The following is a 15793-nucleotide window of genomic DNA, read 5'->3' as shown; positions in this document are numbered from 1 at the left end:
ACCACAGCTACTTGTTTGGATCATCAGGACAGTGGTGGGAGATGCTGCTGCTCCTTCTGCTCACAAATGCTTTTGTCCTCCTGCCCTGGGCTGGGGCTGATGAGTACACAGAGATGGGACTTAGACAGGAACATGCAAGGGCACAGATGGACACTGAGTAGTCAGTCTCAGGCAAGGCTCCTGCCTCACTCTCTCTCCTGTCTCTACTCTCCTCCTGTCCTCTCTCCTCTCATCTCCCAGCTCAGCCTGTGCCTGAAACCAGTGAGGCATTAGAGGCACAAGAACTGTGCCCTTGATGGCATTGGAGTCATCCAGAGCCAGGGGTGGTCAGAGCTCAGACAGTGCTGCTTGTCTTTCTCTCCACTGTCCCCAGCAATGCCTTGGACAGCCCCAGGAAGGAGAGTTGTTGGGATGACTGGCACCTGGCATTGGAGGATGGCCCTTTCCTTTCATGCAGCCCCAAACTTGACAGGAAAGAGCAGCATATTAACATTTATATTTAACATTCATATTAACACTTCCCATCTCTCTTCCAGGAAGGATCATTGGTGGATGTGTAGCTAAGCCCCACTCCAGACCCTACATGGCTTATTTAGAAATTCAAACAGGCTCACAAACTAGTAGGTGTGGAGGGTTCCTGATTCGCCCAGACACAGTGCTCTCAGCAGCTCACTGTGTGGATAAAGAAGGGTAAGGCCCTGTCTTCCTTGCACAGGTGATTATTTCCAGTCTCACAGAGCCCCAGAGTGCCTCAGCGCTGGTCTGGGCTGAAAGAGTTCCCCGTGTCTCTCCAGGCAGAGCAGGGAACTCTGGAGCTGAGCTCCCCTCTGTGAGTGCAGGAATTGTCTGCCTGATTGGGGCTGAGTGTCCTTGGGGACAGGAATGCTCACAGGGGTCTCCAGGGTCAGGGTTCCTCCCATGGCTTAGAGCTGCTGCTGCTGGAGCAGGGGTCCAGTGCCTCCCCTGCCCTGCTTCCCTTTGTGCTCAGCACGGGGCAGCTCCCACCTGTGTCAGTGTGGGGTGAGGCTGGGCTCTGGAAGGAACCCAGTATAGTGGTAGTGAGCTCTTGAATGGGGAATAATGAGTAATGACTGTATGATTGGAGAAGGTTGATCAAATGTTTTAGTAAAGCTTTATTATACTAACACACCATATTATCTATATTATAGTATACTACTAAGAAAAAACTTATTGTTCGTGTTAGACAGTCTGATACACACGTGGATCTAACTGGTTAATGAATTAAAACACTATCACTCGACTCTAATTAAGGAATTACTCTTTGGTAAATAATTTCTATAACACATTCCACATGTGCACAACAATAGGTTCAGCAATTGAAGATAAGAATTGTTTCTAATTCCTTCTCTGAGCTTTCTCACAGCCTTCCCCAGGAAAACCCTGGGAAAGTCTGTACCTCTCTCTGTTCAGAGGATATGTGATAACCACAACCCGGGGGAGACAGGAAAACTTGCTGAGAGCTGCTCTGGGGAGGTTTCTCCCACCACCACCTCCCTCCCACTACCTGCCCTGGGGGCTGTTCCTGTCAATGAAGCTGGAATGTGTTGGTGTTTCCTGGCAGGGCAGTGAGGGTCACTGTGATTCTGGGAGCCCACAACATAAGGGGCCAAGAACAGAGCCAGCAAGAGATCCCAGTTGGACGATGGGTCATCCATCCTGAATATTCTAGTGCTGGTACCAAGAATGACATTGTGCTGCTGAAGGTATGGTCCAACACATCCTTCCTGCCTGAGGGATCTCCCCCTGCTCAGCTCCCCAAACTCTAAACTTGCTCCTAATCCTTTGCTGATTCTAACCCCATGTTCTCTCTGCCTGACAGCTGAAGCAAAGAGCCATGATCAATAAGAATGTGCAATGTATCTGCATTGCCAAGGAAAATGAACGTGTGGAAGAAGGAGCTGAATGTAGTGTGTCTGGATGGGGCCGGATATCTACGAGATGGGACATGACGTCTGATGTCTTGAGGGAGGTGGAAATGATGGTGCAAAATGAGCAAATCTGTGAGCAGGTTTTCCATAACTACCAGTGTCAGTCTATGATCTGTGTTGGTGATGAATACAGTAAAAAAGCAACTTACAAGGTAAGTGTTGCTTTGGGCTGCAAGCCTGGGAGGAGGTTGGGACTGGACAGTCAGCTTGGTTCTCAGGTGAAAATAAAAGGACACCAGGACGAACCAGGACCTTCAGAATGTTGAGCTGAGGGTCCTCACAGAAGCTCTGAAGCTGATGTGCTCCCTGAATTGGGGTGCATTTTCCCAACTATCAGTAACATTTGCTTTTTTACTTACTTGGGGATGTTCTACCCAGCCTAAGCAGTGCTTTGGTGTGTAAATTCCTTGTGATATCCTTGCTCAGAGGGTGTAGATATTTCCCAATGGCCAAAGTAGGTCAATGTTCTTTTAGAGTTGTTGAATGTCAGAGAGTCTCCAGGCCTGAATTGTTTCATGGGTGGGCTCAGAGGAGTAGTGAGGCAGCTACAAACGCTGAGAGCTGGGTCTGGAGGGAGGGAGGTGCTTGGAAGAGGAGGTTCTTCACATGGAGGGAGGGAAGAGGAACCTTGCTGCTTAAGGCAGGGAGAGCTGAGCTGAGCTGTGGCATGTCTGACCCCTCTCACTCCTTTCATGGCACAGGGTGATACTGATGGCCCATTAGTCTGCAATAAGAAGGCTCATGGCATTGCTTCTCATGGATATGATGGCCACCTCTTCCCTGAGGCATTCACCAGGATCTCGCACTTTGAGCCCTGGATCCGTAAGCAGCAGAGGAGGCTTGCACTCCAAGATACTCCTGGCTCTAAATCCTCTGACTAAAATGCTCAGAGCCCCTTCTCCACAATGCATCAAACACCTGCTGGTGCTCAGAAGCTCCCAGGGGCAGCTGAAGTGGAGTCAGAGAAGCCCCTGTGGTGCAGGCACAGGCTTTGGCACTAAGGAGAGTCTCCGTGGCAAGGGGCAAATGCAGGTCCCAAGTACACCCAGCTTGCCATTGCTCCTTTCCTCCCACTGCTGCTCCAGCTCTGCTTCTGGCCATCAATAAAAGCATGTTCAAAGTCACTTGGGTCTGCAGCCTTCTTGGGAGTTGAATGCAAACCCTGAGTGTCAGAATGAGGAGATGACACTCTGGGAGAACCTGGGCATAAGTGGGACATGCAGGACAGGTCTCAATCCCCAAATGCTCCCCTGGTCTCCATCAGCCCCGTGCAGTCCTGCCAGCAGGCGCAGCCTGTACAGAACATTTATCCAGCCTTTCAGAAACAGAGGCATCTCCACATGCAAGGGGAGATACGTGGGCTTCAAGTACCAACCTGAAACCCTCTTAAGATGCTTAGACAGACTGAAGATCAGCCAGCCAGTTCACAGCCTGTCTCCCCCTCAATCTCCTGAAACCCCAGGTGAAGCATTTCCTTTACACCTGTAAAATGTCTGTGGGTGGAACTGGAAACTTTCTCCCCCTGAATCAGCTGATCAGACCTGAGTGGGCCAGGAGGTGCCCTTGTGGTGTGGAGATGGGATGGAAAATGTCAAATATGGCTGAGGCAAATATTGCAGAGACAAGCCTGATCACTTGTGTGAGGAAGAGTTGCATTTGTTTTACACTTTTTTTTTCCCCCTCAGAATGTTCCCTCAGCAAGTTTTCTGATGATGGAGAACTGGAGGGAGTGGGTGATATACCAGAAGGCAGTTCTGTCATTCAGTGGGACCTTGACAGGCTGGAGAGTTGCGCAGAGAGAAACCTCAAGAAATTCAACAAGGACAAGTGTAGGGTCCTGCACTGGGGGAGGAATAACCCCAAGTACCAGGCTGGGGGCTGACCTACCAGAGAGCAGCTCTGCAGGGAAGGACCTGGGGGTTTTGGTGGGTGACAAGCTGACCATGAGCTGGCAGTGTGCCCTTGGGGCCAGGAGGGCCAAAAGGATCCTGAGGTGCATCAGGAAGATTGTGGCCAGAAGGTCCAGGAGGGGATTGAGCCCCTCTGCTCAGCTCTGCTGAGGCACACTTGGGGTGCTGTGTCCAGGCCTGGTCTCTCAGAACAGGAGAGAAAAGGAGCTGCTGGAGAGGGTCCAGCAGGGGCCACAAAATAATTAATGGGGCACCTCTGATGAGGAAAGACTCTGGAAGCTGGGCCTGTTCAGTCTAGGAAGGGAAGAATGAGAGGGAATGTCAGAAATGAATATAAATATCTCAGAGTTGGTGTCAAGAGGATGGGGACATGGCCAGAAGGGACCAAGGGATGCCCACAGTCTGGCACATGCCCACTCCTCACTTTCCTTCCAGTCCTGCACCACAGTGGCTTTGATCTGCCACCCCATAAAAGCCCTTTCCACCCAACTTCCACCCCATAATACCCCCCTCTAGGTGCAGCACTTTCTTCTCTTTCGTGTAGCCAATGTGTGCCATGATGCCTTAGAATTTTAGTTTTATATTTTTCAAATCTGCACTGCATTAGTGTAGAACTCTCAACTCCATAGAGACTGTGAGTTCGTTGTCTTCACATTTTGGGCAGACAAAACAATCCCTCCAGGCCTGAAATTCAAGGACACTCTACAGCCTCTGCCCCCAAAAGTATAAACACCTTGGAGTGCGAAGAAAGGAATGATGGGAGAAGTTATGCAGATTAAGTGATTCCATATCAGGTTATGTTATGAACCCTGCTTTCTGACTGGTTAGTCCTGTGTTCTATATAAGGTATGGTTTAGTTTTCTCATTGTTCCTTGGTTCTCTGCCCTCTACCTAAGTTTGAGTTTGCCTGATTTCGTTGTCTTCTGGAGGAGCTCCCTGCAGCGTGCAGCTGCTATTTTTCTCATGTAGTTATTGCTAGTGTGCCTTTTATTTTTCTTTTATTAAAACGGAAATATTTTCCTTTACTTTCCTTTATTATTTCCTCAGATTTTTAGGGAACTCCAGTCGTACCTGGTCCTTTTTTTATTTATTGCCACACTCTCAGCTGACCAGGTCCCAGGGTTGTGCTTGCCAGTGGACATGGGACACAGCAGAGCTGCCTGCAGGTTATTGTATCCAAGATGTTACAGCAGCCCATGGTCTTTTTAGAACACAGGGAAAGGGGTAATGCCAGTGTGCTCTGGAGGGTGTATTTGTGGGCTTTCTCTAGATCAAGGCCATGGAAAATTGGGACCATCTTGGAGGTTTTACTGGCTCATGGCCAAAGGAGGGTCAGGGAAACAGGGGCTGAGTCCCTTCCAGGCTGTAACACTGAAGCAGAGGTGCCAGGGAGGACTCAGAGAGGCCCCAGGCAGGGCTGCTCCCTTCTCATGGGGACACCCTGAGCCTGGTCCTCACCTGAGCTCTAGCTGTGTCTCAGCCAGCCCTGCACTTGCCCAGGGCACCTGCTGGTCTGGACTAGGCTCTGAGGATGACTTCCAGGCTGGTCCTCAGACTTCCTCATCACCATGGACTTGTCAGATTCCCTAGAACACCAGGGCTGAGGTCATGACGATCCGACTGGTCTTGTCCCTCAGTGACCTGACTCGTAGTTTCTGATTTCGCAAGAACATCTCTGATGGCAGTCAGCCCCTCTGATAAAAACCAGGATCTTTGCCTGTCTCTGGCCAGATCTCCCCATTGCTATCAGAGGACAGGGGGAAACAAAAAACAACCAAAAAACACCAGAGGAAGCAGCCCACATGCAGAGTCCCTGGGGCTCTCTCCGAAGTTCTCTGATGGGATATGCCATCAACAGACACCCCTTTCCTCTCCCTGTGCACTGTGGGTGCTCTGAACCACCTCAGATCTCTCCATCTTCTTGAGAAAATTGTGGCAAAACCACAGAGAATGTGTCATGAACCCCTCACCAACCACACTTTGGGGGTTGTGAGAACAAAAGCAGTAAATGACAGAGCCATAGGAGTCTGAGGTTTCCTGTGTCAGCTCCACATGACCTATAGAGCAGTTCTGTACCTGCCATTCTGTACCTGTCTCCTGCCTGACCACAGCTACTGGTTTGGATCATCAGGACAGTGGTGGGAGATGCTGCTGCTCCTTCTGCTCACAAATGCTTTTGTCCTCCTGCCCTGGGCTGGGGCTGATGAGTACACAGAGATGGGACTTAGACAGGAACATGCAAGGGCACAGATGGACTCTGAGTAGTCAGTCTCAGGCAAGGCTCCTGCCTCACCCTCTCTCCTGTCTCTACTCTCCTCCTTTCCTCTCTCCTCTCATCTCCCAGCTCAGCCTGTGCCTGAAACCAGTGAGGCATTAGAGGCACCAGAGCTGTGCCCTTGATGGCATTGGAGTCATCCAGAGCCAGGGGTGGTCAGAGCCCAGACAGTGCTGCTTGTCTTTCTCTCCACTGTGCCTCAGCAAGGCAGGAAGGAGAGTTGTTGGGATGACTGGCACCTGGCATTAGAGGATGGCCCTTTCCTTTCATGCAGCCCCAAATTTGACAGGAAAGAGCAGCATATTAACATTTATATTTAACATTCATATTAATATTTCCCATCATTCTTTCATCAAGGATCGTGGGGGTCATTGATGGATGGAAAGCTGAGCCCCACTCCAGACCCTACATGGCTTATTTAAAAATTCAAACTGGCTCACAAAGTTATTCCTGTGGAGGGTTCCTGATTCGCCCAGACGCAGTGCTCTCAGCAGCTCACTGTGTGGCTATGAAAGGGTAAGACTCCATTGTTCTTGCACAGGTGATTATTTCCAGTCTCACACAGTCCTAGAGTGCTTCAGCCCTGGTCTGGGCTGAAATTACCCCATGTCTCTCCAGGCAGAGCAGGGAACTCTGGAGCTGAGCTCCCCTCTGTGAGTGCAGGAATTGTCTGCCTGATTGGGGCTGAGTGTCCTTGGGGACAGGAATGCTCACAGGGGACTCCAGGGTCAGGGCTCCTCCCATGGCTTAGAGCTGCTGCTGCTGGAGCAGGGGTCCAGTGCCTCCCCTGCCCTGCTTCCCTTTGTGCTCAGCACAGGGCAGCTCCCACCTGTGTCAGTGTGGGGTGAGGGATCCTCAGCTGGGCTCTGGAAGGAACCCAGGGGAGACAGGTCAACTTGCTGAGAGCTGCTCTGGGGAGGTTTCTCCCACCACCACCTCCCTCCAGCCACTTGCCCTGGGGTCTCTGTTCCATTCAATGCAGCTGGAATGTGTTGGTGTTTCCTGGCAGGAGAGTGAGGGTCACTGTGATTCTGGGAGCCCACAGCATAAGGGGCCGAGAACAGAACCAGCAGAATATTCATGCTGGACGATGGGTCCAACACAAATTCTGAATATTCCCATAAAGGTGTGAAAAATGTCATTTTGCTTCTGAAGGTATGGCCCAACACCTCCTTCCTGCCTGAGGCATCTCCCCCTGCTCAGCTCCCCAAACTCTGAACTTGCTCCTAATCCTGTGCTGACTCTAACCCCGTGTTGTCTCTGCCTGACAGCTGAAGCCAAGGGCCAGGAGGAAAGAGAATACGGACTTTATCTCCATTCTCAGGAGAAATGAACGTGTGAGAGCAGGAGATTTATGCAGGGTGTCTGGTTGGGACATTACATCTACGGGAGAGGACATGATGCCTGATGTCTTGAGGAAGGTGGAACTGAAGGTGCAAAATGAGAAAACATGTCAGCGGCTTTCCAGTAACTACCAGTGTCAGTCTATGATCTGTGTTGGTGATGCATACAGTAAAGAATCACCTTACAAGGTAAGTGTTGCTTTGGGCTGCAAGCTTGGGAGGAGGTTGGGACTGGACAGTCAGCTTGGTTCTCAGGTGAAAATAAAAGGACATCAGAACGAAACAGGACCTTCAGAATGATGAGCTGAGGGTCCTCACAGAAGCTCTGAAGCTGATGTGCTCCCTGAATTGGGGTGCATTTTCCCAACTATCAGTAACATTTGCTTTTTTACTTACTTGGGGATGTTCTACCCAGCCTAAGCAGTGCTTTGGTGTGTAAATTCCTTGTGATATCCTTGCTCAGAGGGTGTAGATATTTCCCAATGGCCAAAGTAGGTCAATGTTCTTTTAGAGTTGTTGAATGTCAGAGAGTCTCCAGGCCTGAATTGTTTCATGGGTGGGCTCAGAGGAGTAGTGAGGCAGCTACAAACGCTGAGAGCTGGGTCTGGAGGGAGGGAGGTGCTTGGAAGAGGAGGTTTTTCACATGGAGGGAGGGAAGAGGAACCTTGCTGCTTAAGGCAGGGAGAGCTGAGCTGAGCTGTGGCATGTCTGACCCCTCTCACTCCTTTCATGGCACAGGGTGATACTGATGGCCCATTAGTCTGCAATAAGAAGGCTCATGGCATTGCTTCTCATGGATATGATGGCCACCTCTTCCCTGAGGCATTCACCAGGATCTCGCACTTTGAGCCCTGGATCCGTAAGCAGCAGAGGAGGCTTGCACTCCAAGATACTCCTGGCTCTAAATCCTCTGACTAAAATGCTCAGAGCCCCTTCTCCACAATGCATCAAACACCTGCTGGTGCTCAGAAGCTCCCAGGGGCAGCTGAAGTGGAGTCAGAGAAGCCCCTGTGGTGCAGGCACAGGCTTTGGCACTAAGGAGAGTCTCCGTGGCAAGGGGCAAATGCAGGTCCCAAGTACACCCAGCTTGCCATTGCTCCTTTCCTCCCACTGCTGCTCCAGCTCTGCTTCTGGCTATCAATAAAAGCATGTTCAAAGTCACTTGGGTCTGCAGCCTTCTTGGGAGCTGAACGCAAACCCTGAGTGTGAGAATGAGGAGATGACACTCTGGGAGAACTGGGCATAGGTGGGACATGCAGGACAGGTCTCCGTCCCTGATTGTCTCGTCATATGGTGAAGAGACAATTCTATGAGTTTTTCAGATGGGCAAAATTTCATGGGTTTTTTCTAGATCTGACATGCTCCCTGGATGTAAGGGTCTGCGAGTCCATGGATCCCTATTTTTGGGAGAAATAAGACTGGCGCTTTTGACTGGCCCAAATTTATCCAGCGTTTAGAGTGTTTTTCTCTGTTCTGAGGAAGAGAGCCCATTTGGTGGGGCACCTCACTTCTTGCTGGGGGTTATCACCTCCTCCAGCAGAGCCTGCAGGGGAAGGATCCGTCCAAGGAGAGAAACTGCTGCTTCCCACCTGCCCCGCATTGCGGGGGCTGAGGCTTTGCCCACGGCTGAGGAGAAGTTTTTTTCTGCTTCTGTGGATCATGTGCAGGTCCGGCGGCAGCACGGTCTCTCGCTGTTTTACCCGGGTTGCCTGGCAATGCGATCGACAGCAGCGGTGTGCGAGGGCAGCCTGTCTCAGAGAGGCCCGCTGCTCTCTGCCCGCCTGAGGATGCCTCGGGGCCGCGGACGGAGATCCCCGGCCAGCTCTGCCCAGGAATTCTCCGTCCTCCCGACCCCGGGAGGGCGCGGACCCGCTCCCACCCTCACTGAGAGAGGCGGCCGGCAGCCCCGGGCTGGACAGCACCTCCGGGCCGTCTGCATCGCAGCCAGCAATTGCCGTCACGACAAAAGTGCAGGTGGGGCCGGTGAAGGCCAACCCTGCACCGATTCTGCCGCCTCCTTCACCCCTCCCAGGGCTCACCGGCCCTGCTGAGTGCTGCGCCGCCCGCCCCGCCGCTTCCACCGTCTCCGGAGCCGCCCGCGGCCCCTGCCCGCGGCCCCGCCGCCCCTCACCGATTCCGGCCTGTTGCTCAGCAATGGTTCAGCCGCGCGGCAAACTCTGCCTGCACTGCTGCTCCCAGAACCAGAAGAAGACACAGCCGCCGCCTCCGTGTCCGCGGTGCCTGCTCTCTCTGCATCAAGCCCGGCAGGGGACGCTCCCCCGCCGCCACCGCCGGCGGTGCCGCCACCTTCAGGGACTCAGTCCTCTGCAGCAGCGTCGGACCCTGCGAGCGGCCTGTCCCTCAGTGGAGGCAGCACAGCTCGACAGCTGATTGCAGGCACCTCCCGGCGGAAAACTTTCATCTGAGTGTTTTTCTGGGACACGGCGTTTGTCGCGGGCCGATTCGTGTTTGCTCGGGGGCTCCTCGCTGGGGTTTGCAATGCCTGACTCCCCCCGCTTGCCCCGGCGGTGTGGAGGAGGCGGCTCCCTGAGGCGCTGCCTCTGGCCCAAGCCCGGACGGGATGGGGGTGGTGCTGAGGGCAGAAAGCGGGAACAGTGCTGTTTGCACCGCGGGGCCGAGAGAAACAGCGGAAAGCGAGCGTTGTTCGCTTGTTCTGGGAGAAGACGACCCCCAGATCCGGGATGGAGATCCCCAGGAAAGCTTCTCCTTCCCAGCTGCCGGCGTGCACCGGTGGTTCTAAGGGGAGGAGGAGGAGGCGTTCGGTCGCTCCTGCTGCCAAGGCACTGGCACATGATGGGGCCGGGCTGTGAGAACAGAGAGCCTGCCCTGCAGGCCGGTTTTGGGCCGTTCGGCTCGTTTCCCTGGGCCGGGGCCTCCGCCCTGCGCGCTGCCGGGTTTGGGGGCTTTGATCCCCCCAACCGGACCTGGGCCACCGTTCTGTGGGCCGGGTCTGGGGTTCCTGGTCCATCCACCAGGACCAGGGCCCTCGTAGGGTCCTAAAACCCTCTGCTTTTGCTGATCGTTCTACATTAAAAAAAAAAAATTAAAATATAAGAAAATAAAAAGGTAGAAAGAGCTATCAGCTCAAAGTATTCAAAGCCAAGAATCAGCCTCAGCCCAAGGGGCTCAGTTAAGGGCTGTGGCCACGGCATTCCAGAAATTTTCTCAATAGTGGTTGATAATTTCAATGGATTTTTAAGAATTGCTGATTTTCTTTAGCATTTCTATTTTCACGATTCTGCAAGTCTGTTTCAGGACCAAAAGGACCTTTCAGGGGTGTCAAAGAGCAACATCTGCTGTCAATGGACTTTCTCCTAAAACTCAGCTGTTTGGACTTGAAACAATGATCAATTCTTTACATTGTCTCTTGCATGTTCTATATTGTAAGCCTTGTTTTAGAGATATGATGGAAGTTGATGTTCTACAGATAATGAATCTCCTTGATCATTCCACATCAGCAATTGACTGAGGTTTTGACTGGCAATGGATAAACCTCTCAAGACGTGTTTGTTCTCTCTTCTGCAAGGGCCCAGCAGAAGAATTACAACCACAGTCTCTTTTTATTTTAATTATACAAAAAAGGGTGAAATGTCACCATCATATTTTCTGGAAAAGTCCCTTTGCCAGGAATTTGCTCCTGGGAAGCTGAGAAGCATCAGAGAAAAAGGAAAACAAATATCACCTATTTGCTTCTCCTGTGGTTTTTTTTTTTTGCTTTGGAATGTGGTTGGAGATTGTTTATCCACCATGTGAATTGTTTTGACTTAATGACCAATCATGGTCAGGCTGTGTCAGACTCTGAGGAGGGAGTCAGGATTTTTTAATTAATATCTTGTTAAGCCTTCTGTAAGTATCCTTTTTCTATTCTTTACTATAGTTTTAGTATAGCATTCTTTAATATAATATAGTAACATAAAATAATAAATGAGCCTTCTAAGAATACGGAGTCAGATTCATCATCTCCTCCCCATGACGGGGGAACCCTGAAAATACCACACTGCACTTGCCCAGGGCACCTGCTGGTCTGGACTGGGCTCACAGAATGACTTCCCAGCTGGATCTCAGACTTCCTCAACACCATGGACTTGTCAGATTCCCTAGAACACCAGGGCTGAGGTCATGAGGCTCCAACAGGCCTTGTCCCTCAGTGATCCTGACTGGTGGTTTCTGAATACACAAGAACATCTCTGATGGCAGTCAGCCCCTCTGATAAAGACCAGGAACTTTGCCTGTCCCTCGCCACATCTCCCCATTGCTATCGGAGAATGGGTGGGGGAAACAAAAATACCAAGGACAAAAAAACAGGTAGAAGTGCCCAGCATGCAGGGTCCCAGAGGCTCTCTCCAAAGGTCTCTGACAGGAGATGCACTCAACAGACACCCCTTTCCTCTCCCTGTGCTCTGAACCAACCCATATCTCTCCATCTTTTTGAGAAGATCGTGACAAAAATTGCAGAGAATGTATCATGAGCCCCTCACCAACCACACTTTGGGAGTTGAGAGAACAAAAGCAGTAAATGGCATGTCCACAGGCAGGCTGAGGTTTCCTGTGTCAGCTCCACATGACATATATAGAGGTCCTGCACCTGCCATTCTGTACCTGCCTGACCACAGCTACTGGTTTGGATCATCAGGACAGTGGTGGGAGATGCTGCTGCTCCTTCTGCTCACAAATGCTTTTGTCCTCCTGCCCTGGGCTGGGGCTGGTGAGTACACAGAGATGGGACTTAGACAGGAACATGCAAGGGCACAGATGGACACTGAGTAGTCAGTCTCAGGCAAGGCTCCTGCCTCACCCTCTCTCCTGTCTCTACTCTCCTCCTGTCCTCTCTCCTCTCATCTCCCAGCTCAGCCTGTGCCTGAAACCAGTGAGGCATTAGAGGCACAAGAACTGTGCCCTTGATGGCATTGGAGTCATCCAGAGCCAGGGGTGGTCAGAGCTCAGACAGTGCTGCTTGTCTTTCTCTCCACTGTGCCTCAGCAATGCCTCGGACAGCGCTAGGAAGGAGAGTTGTTGGGATGACTGGCACCTGGCATTGGAGGATGGCCCTTTCCTTTCATGCAGTCCCAAACTTGAGAGAAAACTGCAGCATATTACCATTTATATTTAACATTCATATTAACACTTCCCATCTCTCTTCCAGGAAGGATCATTGGTGGATGTGTAGCTAAGCCCCACTCCAGACCCTACATGGCTTATTTAGAAATTCAAACAGGCTCACAAACTAGTAGGTGTGGAGGGTTCCTGATTCGCCCAGACACAGTGCTCTCAGCAGCTCACTGTGTGGATAAGGAAGGGTAAGGCCCTGTCTTCCTTGAGCAGGTGATTATTTCCAGTCTCACAGAGCCCCAGAGGGCCTCAGCGCTGGTCTGGGCTGAAAGAGTTCCCCGTGTCTCTCCAGGCAGAGCAGGGAACTCTGGAGCTGAGCTCCCCTCTGTGAGTGCAGGAATTGTCTGCCTGATTGGGGCTGAGTGTCCTTGGGGACAGGAATGCTCACAGGGGTCTCCAGGGTCAGGGCTCCTCCCATGGCTTAGAGCTGCTGCTGCTGCTGGAGCAGGGGTCCAGTGTCTCCCCTGCCCTGCTTCCCTTTGTGCTCAGCACGGGGCAGCTCCCACCTGTGTCAGTGTGGGGTGAGGCTGGGCTCTGGAAGGAACCCAGTATAGTGGTAGTGAGCTCTTGAATGGGGAATAATGAGTAATGACTGTATGATTGGAGAAGGTTGATCAAATGTTTTATTAAAGCTTTAATATACTAACACACCATATTATCTATATTATAGTATACTACTAAGAAAAAATTTATTGTTCATGTTAGACAGTCTGATACACACGTGGATCTAACTGGTTAATGAATCAAAACACTATCACTAGACTCTAATTAAGGAATTACTCTTTGGTAAATAATTTCTATAACACATTCCACATGTGCACAACAGTAGGTTCAGCAAATGAAGATAAGAATTGTTTCTAATTCTTACTCTGAGCTTTCTCACAGCCTTCCCCAGGAAAAAGCTGGGAAAGTCTGTACCTCTCTCTGTTCAGAGGATATGTGATTACCACAACCCAGGGGAGACTTGCTGAGAGCTGCTCTGGGGAGGTTTCTCCCACTACCTCCCTCTAAGCACCTGCATGGGGGCTGTGTTCATATCAGTGCAGCTGGAATGTGTTGGTGTTTCCTGGCAGGGCAGTGAGGGTCACTGTGATTCTGGGAGCCCACAACATAAGTGCCCAAGAACAGAGCCAGCAGAAGATCCCAGTTGGACAATGGGTCATCCATCCTGAATATTCTAGTGCTGGTACCAAGAATGACATTGTGCTGCTGAAGGTATGGTCCAACACATCCTTCCTGCCTGAGGGATCTCCCCCTGCTCAGCTCCCCAAACTCTAAACTTGCTCCTAATCCTTTGCTGGCTCTAACCCCGTGTTCTCTCTGCCTGACAGCCTGAAGCAAAGAGCCATGATCAATAACAATGTGCAATGTATCTCCATTGCCAAGGAAAATGAACGTGTGGAAGAAGGAGCTGAATGTAGTGTGTCTGGATGGGGCCAGATATCTGTGACAGGGCAGAGGTCTGATGTTTTGATGGAGGTGGAACTGAAGGTGCAAAATGAGCAAATCTGTGAGCAGGTTTTCCATAACTACCAATGTCAGTCTATGATCTGTGTTGGTGATGCATACAGTAAAAAATCACCTTACAAGGTAAGTGTTGCTTTGGGCTGCAAGCTTGGGAGGAGGTTGGGACTGGACAGTCAGCTTGGTTCTCAGGTGAAAATAAAAGGACACCAGGATGAACCAGAAACTTCAGAATGATGAGCTGAGGGTCCTCACAGAAGCTCTGAAGCTGATGTGCTCCCTGAATTGGGGTGCATTTTCCCAACTATCAGTAACATTTGCTTTTTTACTTACTTGGGGATGTTCTACCCAGCCTAAGCAGTGCTTTGGTGTGTAAATTCCTTGTGATATCCTTGCTCAGATGGTGTAGATATTTCCCAATGGCTAAAGTAGGTCAATGTTCTTTTAGAGGTGTTGAATGTCAGAGAGCCTCCAGGCCTGAATTGTCTCATGGGTGGGCTCAGAGGAGTAGTGAGGCAGCTACAAATGCTGAGAGCTGGGTCTGGAGGGAGGGAGGTGCTTGGAAGAGGAGGTTCTTCACATGGAGGGAGGGAAGAGGAACCTTGCTGCTTAAGGCAGGGAGAGCTGAGCTGTGGCATGTCTGACCCCTCTCACTCCTTTCATGACACAGGGTGATTCTGGTGGCCCATTAGTCTGCAATAAGAAGGCTCATGGCATTGCTTCTTATGTACATACATACAACCTCTTCCCTGAGGTGTTCACCAGGATCTCGTATTTTGAGCCCTGGATCCGTAAGCAGCTGAGGAGGTTTGCACTCCAAGATACTCCTGGCTCTCCATTCTCTGAATGAAATGCTCAGTGCCCCTTCTCCACAATGCATCAAACACCTGCTGGTGCTCAGAAGCTCCCAGGGGCAGCTGAAGTGGAGTCAGAGAAGCCCCTGTGGTGCAGGCACAGGCTTTGGCACTAAGGAGAGTCTCCGTGGCAAGGTGCAAATGCAGGTCCCAAGTACACCCAGCTTGCCATTGCTCCTTTCCTCCCACTGCTGCTCCAGCTCTGCTTCTGGCCATCAATAAAAGCATGTTCAAAGTCACTTGGGTCTGCAGCCTTCTTGGGAGTTGAATGCAAACCCTGAGTGTCAGAATGAGGAGATGACACTCTGGGAGAACTGGGCATAAGTGGGACATGCAGGACAGGTCTCAATCCCCAAATGCTCCCCTGGTCTCCATCAGTCCCGTGCAGTCCTGCCAGCAGGCACAGCCTGTACAGAACATTTATCCAGCCTTTCAGAAACAGAGGCATCTCCACATGCAAGGGGAGATACGTGGGCTTCTAGTACCAACCTGAAACCCTCTTAAGATGCTTAGACAGACTGAAGATCAGCCAGCCAGTTCGCATCCTGTCTCCCCTTCAATCTCCTGAAACCCCAGGTGAAGCATTTCCTTTACACCTGTAAAATGTCTGTGGGTGGAACTGGAAACTTTCTCCCCCTGAATCAGCTGATCAGACCTGAGCGGGCCAGGAGGTGCCCTTGTGGTGTGGAGATGGGATAGAAAATGTCAAATATGGATGAGGCAAATATTGCAGAGACAAGCCTGATCACTTGTGTGAGGAACAGTTGCATTTGCTTTTACACTTTTTTTTTCCCCCTCAGAATGTACCCTCAGCAAGTTTTCTGATGATGGAGAACTGGAGGGAGTGGGTGATATACCAGAAGGCAGT

At 51.1% G+C, this 15793-nt stretch overlaps 1 protein-coding gene and 1 pseudogene across 2 annotated transcripts; both read left to right on the top strand.

Moving 5' to 3' along the window:
• The first annotated feature begins 541 nt into the window (after nucleotides 1-541).
• On the top strand, nucleotides 542-15164 carry LOC132338997 (cathepsin G-like). Of its 2 annotated transcripts, XM_059869051.1 has the most exons (5): nucleotides 12107-12203; nucleotides 12642-12795; nucleotides 13681-13827; nucleotides 13939-14197; nucleotides 14742-15164. In XM_059869051.1, exons 1-5 carry the CDS (start codon nucleotides 12146-12148, stop codon nucleotides 14919-14921), a joined length of 798 nt encoding a protein of 265 aa, XP_059725034.1. In that variant the 5' UTR covers nucleotides 12107-12145; the 3' UTR covers nucleotides 14922-15164. The 2 variants fall into 2 exon arrangements, with proteins under 2 accessions (XP_059725033.1, XP_059725034.1); XM_059869050.1 differs by lacking the exons at nucleotides 12107-12203; nucleotides 12642-12795; nucleotides 13681-13827; nucleotides 13939-14197 and adding exons at nucleotides 542-690; nucleotides 1583-1724; nucleotides 1841-2101.
• On the top strand, nucleotides 5974-8638 carry LOC132338993 (cathepsin G-like; annotated as a pseudogene).
• Nucleotides 15165-15793: the final 629 nt, after the last annotated feature.

This window comes from Haemorhous mexicanus, chromosome 28 (genome assembly GCF_027477595.1).
Source record: "Haemorhous mexicanus isolate bHaeMex1 chromosome 28, bHaeMex1.pri, whole genome shotgun sequence".
Classification (NCBI taxonomy): Eukaryota; Metazoa; Chordata; class Aves; order Passeriformes; family Fringillidae; genus Haemorhous; species Haemorhous mexicanus.
This window is presented reverse-complemented; position numbering and strand designations above follow the sequence as displayed.

Bases quoted from the DNA above. Each gene is read 5' to 3' on its own strand.
- LOC132338997 (XM_059869051.1), top strand. From the start codon at position 12,146: ATGCTGCTGCTCCTTCTGCTCACAAATGCTTTTGTCCTCCTGCCCTGG. The intron at 13,828-13,938 runs GTCCAACACATC...TCTGCCTGACAG, and splicing joins ATTGTGCTGCTGAAGGTATG to CCTGAAGCAAAGAGCCATGA. The intron at 14,198-14,741 runs GTAAGTGTTGCT...TTCATGACACAG, and splicing joins GTAAAAAATCACCTTACAAG to GGTGATTCTGGTGGCCCATT.